The sequence below is a fragment of the Scatophagus argus genome, chromosome 1 (genome assembly GCF_020382885.2).
Source record: "Scatophagus argus isolate fScaArg1 chromosome 1, fScaArg1.pri, whole genome shotgun sequence".
Classification (NCBI taxonomy): domain Eukaryota; kingdom Metazoa; phylum Chordata; class Actinopteri; family Scatophagidae; genus Scatophagus; species Scatophagus argus.
In genome coordinates this window covers 19,125,111-19,135,550 of record NC_058493.1, presented here as the reverse complement: position 1 = coordinate 19,135,550, position 10,440 = coordinate 19,125,111, and the positions used below count along the sequence as shown (strand labels likewise).

Sequence of the window (10,440 nt, the reverse complement as noted above, 5' to 3'; positions counted from 1 at the left end):
AAAAAAATGCTTTCAAACGTTAAGTTTATGCTTCTAAATGAATGATGAAAATGCCATATCTACTCCTGTCATAGAACCTGGTAATAACCCCTCAGTTAGTTTGGTTGCTGACAAACCACATTGAGAGTTTTACTGCATCGCTATGTTTAACTTGTGAGTAAATAGTATTATTGTACTGCTTTATGGCATTTGTTTTATTCATGTATTTGTCTAATGTCTTTAGGTTTAAGTCCATGTTTCTACTCTTTAATCTTATTGCATTTGTTTTGTTTTGTGATCTGTCATGCAAAATTACTACCGCAAACACGAAACGTTTTTAACTCTTAAATTAAACTTTTTGACAAAATGCTAAAGTGAAAAATTTTAACATGTTCACATGTAAAGAAGTCAGGGGATCACTGAAGTTTGGAGACTCCAGGAAACATAAACATCTGGAGGAAAAGTTCATGACAAGCCATCCAATAGCTGAGATATTCATTTTGCATCAACGTGATGGACCAACTGACATTACTAAAAACACCAAACAATGACAGTTTCAAATGTGATGATTTACTGTTTTATTATTTAAAACTGAATATCTTCGTCAGATAAAACAGGCAATTTGAAGGGATCACATCACATAGGCCTCTGGGAACCTGAGGATTCCTGACATTTTCTAAACTATCTGTCCGTCCATCCATCCATCTAATGAAACCAGTCCACAGTTGCAGGCCTAGCAGAGTGTTGCAGCTTTTTTCGCTCAGTGAGTAAGAACTCTAAGCCATGAAGACTATCTGACCTCAGTCCATCTCCCTTTCCTCCACTGTCTTTCTGCATTAGCGTTGTTTTGCTTACATGTGTTGCATACGCATATTACAGAAGCAGAAGTTGTCTTTAAAGTTCATCCACTGCTGTGTGGTTTCTCTTTCTGCTGTCAAACAGGGACTAACTCCCTCGTCTTCACGGCTGTATGAGTTTGAAACACATCTGTTCTACACGGATAACGGTTTCTCACTGTGTTGGTTAGTCACATTATGGTGTGGTAGAAAAACAATACTTCATAATTGTAAATACATGCACAATGGGAGATAGATATTTGAGCAGAACTGACCTTCATTTTCCCATTGGCTTTCACATCATATCAAAACACGGCACAAAGAGCATCTCAGGAACAGAGTGCTGCCTCCTAGCTATGATCAATGTTATATGAGGAAACCGTACATCTAAGTGGCCATCAGTTTTAAAGTTTGTCTTGTCTGGAAGCCAGGCCTCACCCTCCTCCCTCCGTGGCACCACATACGGGATACAAGCCTGTCTGCACTTGGCCTCAAGAGATGGAGAAGGAGGCAGCCGGCAGCTCACAGCTGATCCTCACAGTACTGCTGCCTTCACTGGCTATGTCTAATGACCACTGCGGGCGGTGTTGTTATAGGAAGGCATCTCAACGTGTCAGTGAGTGAGGAAAAACCCAAGAATAACAATAAAAAAACTCCAGTCACAACCAACGGGAGGTCATGATAGCACAATGCCCAAAGCTAACATGAGGAGGGGAGTGAGAGTTTGGCTGGGTGGAAAGAGGACTTGAAGGGCTTTCGCTATTGCTGCAGGGAACATAGCAAAGTCATCTCAGTTATTTCAAGGCTAAAAATCTCTTTAAATCATCAGACCTCCACTGCTACTGCTACAAATGATTAGACAGAATAAGTTGACTTTACTCTGTGAGGCAGAAGTTGTTTCTCTGCAGAGGGACTGTGGAAAATGATTATATTTGTTCGAAGCACTGAGTACTGCAGTTCTTGTGCTTTTTCATATATTATTATTATTTATTTAGTTGTACTTCGAAGCAAATTTACCAGACTGAGTGATTCACCTTAACACGTGCTGTTCTCCACATGTATACAGGAAGACAAATGTGTTTGCTGAGATCAAGTATACTACAAGTACATTCATATTCATCACAAACACATTATTTTAACACTGCTCCCTCAGAATGTTGAAACTGCTCACTGGTGGCGTGAATAACACTGACCATCTCTTCACATTGTAATGTGTGCCATACCCACCTGAACACCACTGCAGACAATGGTAACACCATTGCCTGATGGCAGTCCTCACAACCCACAGGACCTAATCCCAAACCTAATCAGTGTGTAACACAAAGAGAAAATGGACAGAACGTGAATGTAATCTCCCTAAACGTGTGTTTCTTTCACTATTGTTTCACAGTCTTTTGCCACAGGAAAAAAATAAAAACAAAAAGAGGATGTTTCAAACAACCAACCTGACTAAAACGCAACGCAGTGATGCATCTATTTGAAAAGTCTTCTTTTTGATAGACAATAAACTAATAAAATCTGCCAAAATTATCTCACCGGTTCACCAACATAACAGAAAAAAAAATTGTGAAAATAGATTCTTCAAGTGAGGAGTAACGTGTTTGCTCATCTGACTGACAGACGAAGAGATTTGTCAACGTACAAGGAAAAGTTTTGCTCTGAAGGTGGCAACATAGTAGATCGAGCAGTCACCACAGGCAGTATGGTTCACCCTCTGGTGTCCATGAATAATCCCAGCAGATTTGATGATTTTTTTTAAAAAAAACATTGTTTTAATTCAGTATCATACAGACACTAAAAATCAAGGCTCCAGTATGTCAAAGGTTTTGTCACAAGACCCTGTAAAAAGCACCAAAATGTATTTTTTCTGCTGTAAATCCTGCTTAAAAAGTAGTGTGTGTCAACCTGTGGCTCTCTCACACAAGAATAAATATCTTTTATATACGTAAAACTGAGTTCATGTCCACACTAGGTAGCTTTCTACATGATCAGCTTATGATGTCAGTAAGTCCCAAAAGAAATTATGTGACACCTGCAAATGGTTCATATCTATCTACATATGGTGCACCATGTGGCTCTTGTTTTGGAGAAAGCTCAATCAAACTTTATATGAACATGTAAGCAAATAAGAAAAACATCGGACTTTTATTTTGGAATTGTAGTGTATCTCAGCTGTTGGGGATAGGACTCGCAGTGCAGATCCTCTATGAAAGCACAGAGCAAAACAAATACTGTGTCTTCGCCTAAATCCCAGCCAACATTAGAGCTGTTAGTTCTTTGGATGGATGGATGTTTCATTATTTTATCCATAAGACATTAGATTATTTTCTTTACATTACTTTACAGTACTACGGAATATTTCGTGTAGAAGAAGTTCAAGCACTTTGGTGTTGGTACTTGAGATTCATTTACTGTTGCTACACTGTAACAACAAAAGATGAGCGTCTGAAGTTACAAACTTCAGCTTGTTAATGTGGCCATACAACATCAAAGAGTTATCATTAGTCGCTTCACCGTCATGTTCAAGCAGAACGTGAGAAGCTATGAATTTGTTTTGTGCAGCATATGCACAAATACTTAAAAATATGGTTTCAAAGATCAGTTGAGACCATATCTCATCTCGGAAATCAAGGCGGACGGACAAACAAACACAAATCCTCATCACCCATCGCAGTTCAGGAAACGTGGAGGATTATGTAGCCTAGTTGAAGAGGATGGGAGCTGAAGGTGCTGCGTCTGTGTTAACGTATAGTGTCTCTTTCAGCAGGCTCAGGTTTTGATTTGACCCATCTGCTCCCTGTGATCTGCTCCGACTGCCTCTGATACGCTGCTGAAACCTTGTTCTCTATAAAAAACAACGTTTGCAGGGAATGAGAACATATTCATTTTGCCACGTCACCTACATTAGTGTTGCTGTCAAATACTATTGTATGGGTAGGCCGAGAATATATACAGTTTATTATGATTGTATTTACATATCTTGGATTAGAATTTCCCTCAGTTATAATAACTCAAAGTAAATGCTGATGTCTGAGAACACGACAACAATACTCAAAAGAAGTCAGATGAGACGAGATGATTATACACCTTATACAAAAACCAACAGTTTAACCAGATGATCTGAACCACTGTATCTGGATCCAAAACCAAATGTGAGTGAGCTATAATGTAGTGAATAACCTGAAAACTGAACACATTTAACAACATGTAACAGTTTATAAATTGTTGTGACCATTTTTAACTGACAGTTTTGGTGATAATTTTCTCTTTCAAATAAGTTAGGGCAACCTGGAGGTTTGCATAAAACCTGTCCGGTAGCCTGACCTCCTTTGTTTCCAGACTTGTAGAGCTGTTTTACTAAACCAGAATTACCATTTCATTATTAAAAAGAAATACCTCTAAAAATCCTTCAGCATCCACTAAAAGATTTGCCCTGCATTTAATTCACAGTTGTACTCACTTAAGAAGTTGTTCCAGTTCTCGCTTTATCTTCGTCACTACAGGTGGGCCCTGATAGGTCAAAGCTGTGTAAAGCTGAACAAGTGATGCACCGGCACGGATCTTATCCAAAGCATCCTGCCCACTGGCCACACCTCCAATTCCAACAATTGGTATTTTACCTACAAAAACATTATTAAAAGTGTATTTTATGTGTATTCACTCACTGCTCGGGTGATCAGAAATGGACACGGTGTGTAAATAAGTACCTTTGGTGAGGCTGTACATCTCTCTCACAGTGTTAGTAGAGAGGTCCTTGAGAGGCTGGCCACTTAGCCCACCGACCTCACATTTGAGCAGATCCTGAAGGGTCTCTGGTCTGGACACCGTGGTGTTAGACACCATTAAACCATCCACTCTCAGCTGCAAACAGAGCATACAACAAAGAGAGGACAGGAAGTGAGTGTTATTGTGCCTGAGTGCACAGGAGCAAACTGATGCATGTTAGCAACTGCATGGACCTTGAATGTGAAATGTACTGTGACAGAAAGAGAGTGCTGTTTAAATTGTGCTCTTTTCTTGTTTCTTCCATTAAGATTCAACTAATACAAAAACAACACCCTGTATTTCTTAGCAATAAAATAAAAAAATAACCTAGTGTTATTCTTTATTTTTATAGTGCCGATCAGCTTCTGGTGAGCAATAGTGCACTGCTGAGTTTAAAAAAAATGAGCCAATTACACCATAAGATTGCTGTTTAAACTAAAGTGTCAACATGGAACCTACTGAAGAAAGGAGGAATCTGAAGCGATAATAAAAGTTATATTGTTTAACAGTTTCTATCATTTTAATTTTAAAATCACTTTTTTTCCTTCCTTTGGATCAGATGTGCCATATCTGTTAAATTTGTTCATTAGACTTTTTAAACCTTATTTTAACGTTTATCTTTATTTGATTTCTTTCTCCTTCATTGCCTGGTGTTATTTACTGCTAAAATATTAAAATTAAGTGAAATATAATTTTTAATTAAGAGGGAGATGCTAAATTTGTTCTTTAGAGTCACATTTATCTGACCAGCAACCCAGCTGGCAGTCAAACGTGAAGGTGGTTGCACCCTTCCAAAAGGTGTGCGAGGTTTGCATGGGAGCACGTGGTGACATGTGACTCTACTGTCACCTCAGACAAGGACCCAAACTTGGTTTCTGGTTTCTCCAAAGAAAAATGCTACATGTTTTTTCCCTATGCTCTTGAGAAGAGTTAAAACAACAGTGTAAAATAAGATAAGATGCACCTTAAAACACCACATGAAAGTTCTCTAAAGAGACTCCACAGATAAGGGACACAATCTTATCTGATTTAACTTCTATTTCATAGAACTGTACAACAAAGAAGAAGCGAAACATGTCAAAATCTTACGGAAAAAAAAAAAAAAGAGTCTAATAAAATTAAATTGAGAACAAGCTAGAGAATAAAATGCACAGTAAGGAAAATGAAAATGATGACAAATATAAAATAATTAAATTCCCACCTCAGTGACAACATCAGCAATGTCTTGTTTGTCCTGTGCAGTGAGGTCAGGGGCGATCTTTACCAGGACTGGAGGTTTGCATTCTCCCTGCAGGGCATCACGCTCCTTCAGCACCTGAGCAGAACGTAGGAGGAGGTCACAAGCATATCAGGTGAGGGGCAGAGAGAGCTAAAACTACTGGAAACTAGACAGAAAGACATGTACCGTGCTGTAACATACTGCGTGAAACCGTGCATGTCAAAGACTAAAAATTCAGCCTTTAAACAGAACAGTTACTTCAGCTGTAGAGTAACTCCACACCATGTTTAAGCTTGAACACATCCTCTGTGCGAATTCAAAACGCTTTCAAATCTGATATCTCAGAATGGGGTTTTGTGGCATTTTAACACAACTGAATGTAGTGTGAATTAGTTTATCAAACCTCAGTGCATTAGAATTCCTTACCGAATGTTTTTAAGGAAATTCGTTAAGAAATATGTCTGTTTTAGTCTAATCAGTGTCATATCTAAACATTGGAGATTGCACAATACTGAAAGGGCTTTCACCTGATTCTTTGTCACTGCTCTGGGACATTTCATTAACCCTGTCCTGACTCATTTTTCCCTTTTACTGTGAGGGGAAAGCAGCATTTGATTCTCACTGATGGTGAGCTGTGTTACAGCTACAGCTGCAGAAACTATTGAGATGTTCAAGCAAAAAAAAAAAAACAGTGGAAATAATCTGATTTTTATTTTATCACCATGCAAATATCAGCTAAATAATTCAATGATTCTTCAGCATGTGCGACGCAGTTAGTTACCCAATGTTTCACAACGGATGTGTTTATTAGTTAAGGACTAAGACTGGCTCTTCTTTCTGTAGAGTCATTTAAGATTACCGATCTTAAAATTAAGATCTACTGTATAAGAACTTAACTTGTAATTTCAGTGCAAGTTTAATTATTTTTGAGGGAGAAAGGCTGAGCAATGTGGTCAGATGACAAATTTTCATTGTGTTCTCTCACTGTTGCGTCCCAAAAAAAGTAATTTCATGAACATTCAGACAGTCCTACCATTTGTAAAAGCTGATGGAGCTCAGCCTTCCCCTGTAGGTCCCGCAGACCTGGTGTATTAGGACTGCTGACGTTGACCACCAGGTAGTCAGCCAGCGGGCCCAGCTCTCTCACCCCTTCCAGGTAATCTGCTCGTGCGTCCTGGGACAGCTTGTTCTTCCCCAGGTTGATGCCCAGGGGAAGGCCAGCTATTAACCCACACAAACACACACAAACAGGAAAGTTCAGACAAGCACAAACACAGGCTGCATCATCAGACACATGACTCAACTGGGGCAGAGGCTGCTGATGTGCTAAGTAGGCTGTAAGCAAATATGGATCAGACACAATAAAACGTGAGACAAGGAGAGGTCAAGATCATCAAAACAGATGAGAAGAAATAGAATAATGTATTTAGCTACACACCCAATATGGTATTTGGCTTCAAGATAACAAACTACGTGAAGAAGAAGAAGAATCAGCTTTAAAAAGCTATAAAATTTCAGTGTATGTAAAAATACACATACATACATATACACACTTTTAACCTGTCCTTGGTTGAACACACATGCAACACCCAGCAAATTACATGCAGTAAACACACACACACGGGAGCAATGTGCTGGGCTGCCATGTCAGGCTCCCAGGGAGCAGCTTGGGGGTTAGGTGCCTTGCTCAAGGGCACATCAGCTGTTAATAATGGGGGGCGGGGGGGGGGGGGGGGGCAAAAAATAATCAATTCACACCAGCACTGAGATGAGAAGCCTACAGAACATAAGGAGTGTTTGCTAACCTTTACTTTGCTGTTGCTGTGTGAATCCTCTGGCCTTCAGCCTCTGTTGTGCTTCTGCCAGACCACAGCTGTTGAATCCATATCTGGTGAGAAGCACAAGCATACACATAATGATCTCCCATTTAGGCCTAAAAGTATGCATGTTGTTCTTGTTAATGAATATGGTCCTGAGGAAAATGAAACTGGATGAATGTGTGTATTCTGAGGCTCTTACGTAGAGATAATCTTCTGCCACATCTACCACAGTCATTTTGAGAAACCCAAGTTTGGTTTGGTAAACCAAGTTGCTATCCAAGTTGCTGGCTTATTGAGCTGTGTCTTGTATCATATTTTTTCATCTGCCTAATCTTCAGCCATGAATGCTAAAGCTAATTAATTTCTGAGACATTGGCTTCCTTACGACCACAGATAAGGTCTCATAAAATAATGTCATTATAATGAGACATTTCTTGATATGAAGTACAAACATTATTGTTGGTATTTTATTGCTAATTATAGCAAGAAACTTCCAAGAGTGTTTACTCTGATTTGTTGTTAAACATAATATATAGTCATATTTCTGACATTTATTACCTTTGCATTATACATGTTTGCCTTACTGATAAGTGTTTACTAATTAAGTAGATGAAGCTCTGTATCAAGAATACAGTGTGGAAAAAACTGCACTGAATAAATTAGATTTAATCCTTAGAGTGAACCTAATCAAATGCACCAATTACACACACACACATCTATATATATGCCCCTAACAAACACTGTCTATTCCTCTGAAGAAAGACCAAAAACCTACCTGTTAATGATTGCCTGATCTGTAGTGAGTCGAAACACTCGTGGTTTGGGGTTCCCCTCCTGAGGTTTGGGAGTGATTGTGCCCACTTCAACAAAGCCAAAACCCAGTTTGTACAATCCGTCTACGGCCTCACCGTGCTTGTCAAAGCCTGCCGCAATCCCAATAGGGTTTTTGAACTTTAATCCCAGGACATTCACTTCCTGTAGATACACAAAAACAAAGTCTTACAGTGTCTAGGACCATTCTGATGTCAATGGGAAATGTCAATAAGCACAAAGTAAGACTACATGCTTACCAATGATGCAGGGTCCCGGTAGCGGTTCAGAGGAACCAGACCCAGACCAATCATCTTCACTGCCAAGACATGTGCCGTCTCGGCCCCGACAATCCTCTGCAGCAGGGGCATCACCTGGTTGGCATAGAAACGCTCATCTCCAACCGCAGTGAGGTAGGAGGCAAACAGAAGGCTACCTGAGCTGATGACCTTCACTGCGTCTTTTAACTGCTTCTGTTGACAGCAACATGAAAAATGAATACTTAAAACTGTGACTTCCAAAGTACTTACATCAGACATTAATGACTGTGAATAGACTGGCAAGAGTTAATTACCACCATTCATGATTTTGAATGAGTTTGCACATAGTGTTTTGTTAAATAATTAGTTAGGGTACAGGAAAAACTAACTGCACAAAGTCTAAGCAAATAAGAATGGATGTGAACCACCATTAACATGAATTAATTTTACCTGTGCTTCAGTCAAAACGTCTGCAGTCTATTGTGCTTCAAGATAACGACTTTAACCTTGTAATATCTGATATCTCTGAACACTTGAGAAGCAGCAGTAATAAGTTGAGAACCTGTTCAGCTGATATGTTAGCAAAGAATCGCTTGTTTAGACATCCTGGAATTATGAAGCAACATTATCATTCATTAGGAGTCGTATTTCCAGCAACCTGGCAAAAGCAAATCAAATATTCACTCTCCTTTCAGTTCTGTTTTTGTTTTCTACCAACTCCAGAGGGAAATACTTTGCTCAGATATTGATTAGAGCTACTTTACTGACACTGGTTAGCATCAGTATTAAACATGTGAAGAAGAAAAAAAAAGAAAAGCTACTCCAAGAGTAAGAATGAAACTACTGGTGCATGAGGTGGGGCAGAAAAACTCAGATTCTTTGCTTTAGTAAAAGTAAGAATACCACAGTGTAAAAATACTCAAGTTACAAGTAAACATCTTTTTATGTCCCTGTCAATCACATGTAGTTAGTTGATCATATGTGCTGTGTGTATTTTGCACACTTTTTGCACTCTTCTTCTGTTCTTGTGAGCTGCCACGACAAGTGAATTTCCCCATTGCGGGATCAATAAAGTTCATCTTATCTTATCTTAAACAAAATCAAAGCAACTAGTAATTTTAGCTGTCAAATGTAGTGGAGTATAAAGCAATATGTACTGAATATAATCAAGTAAAGTACTGAAAGTGGCTCAAAATTAAATCAGTGCTGGAGTAAATGACCTTAGTTACTTCCCACCAGAGCCTGTTAGTTAGTTTGTGTTGAATGAAAACAGTTTACCGATAAGGAGACTAAAGTGACTTGAGTTACCTCTCTTTGTGCATTAGCCAAATCCTTGGCATACTCCACAATGCGTGAACCAAAACATCGTTTTCAAGGGGCGATGTGTATGTGTTCGTGTTTCTCCGTGTGTTATTATAAAACCATACGAAACACGCAAAGACACAGCACAGCTGAACTGGAGCGTCTCCTGTGATAACTTCACATTTAAACGGAGCAGCCGAGCTAGCTAACAGAAACACAGGTTTCGTGATGATGTATTTGAATGATTTGATTCGGCCCAAACCAAGAGTGTCTCTGAAATTACCTTCAGACGTCCCGCCATGGAACCAGTGCTGTCACTGCATCAAAGGGCACTGAATTGATCTCTTAAAGTGTTACACAAACACGTGCGGACGCAGCTTCCGCTCTATCTTCTCGCGATATTTCAATGCTGGCTGTGGAAGGTGGCGGAGATTCAGGAATGTTGGCCC

At 39.4% G+C, this 10,440-nt stretch overlaps 1 protein-coding gene across 1 annotated transcript; it reads right to left on the bottom strand.

The window, feature by feature from the left end:
• Positions 1–540: 540 nt before the first annotated feature.
• On the bottom strand, positions 541–10,382 carry dhodh (dihydroorotate dehydrogenase). Its single transcript, XM_046389512.1, has 9 exons — positions 10,275–10,382; positions 8,690–8,902; positions 8,395–8,594; positions 7,605–7,687; positions 6,833–7,020; positions 5,782–5,895; positions 4,523–4,676; positions 4,276–4,435; positions 541–3,660 (listed from the first exon to the last, which is right to left on the bottom strand). The coding sequence occupies exons 1-9, from the start codon at positions 10,290–10,292 to the stop codon at positions 3,585–3,587; spliced, it is 1,206 nt and encodes a 401-aa protein (XP_046245468.1). The 5' UTR covers positions 10,293–10,382; the 3' UTR covers positions 541–3,584.
• Between the last annotated feature and the right edge of the window lie 58 nt (positions 10,383–10,440).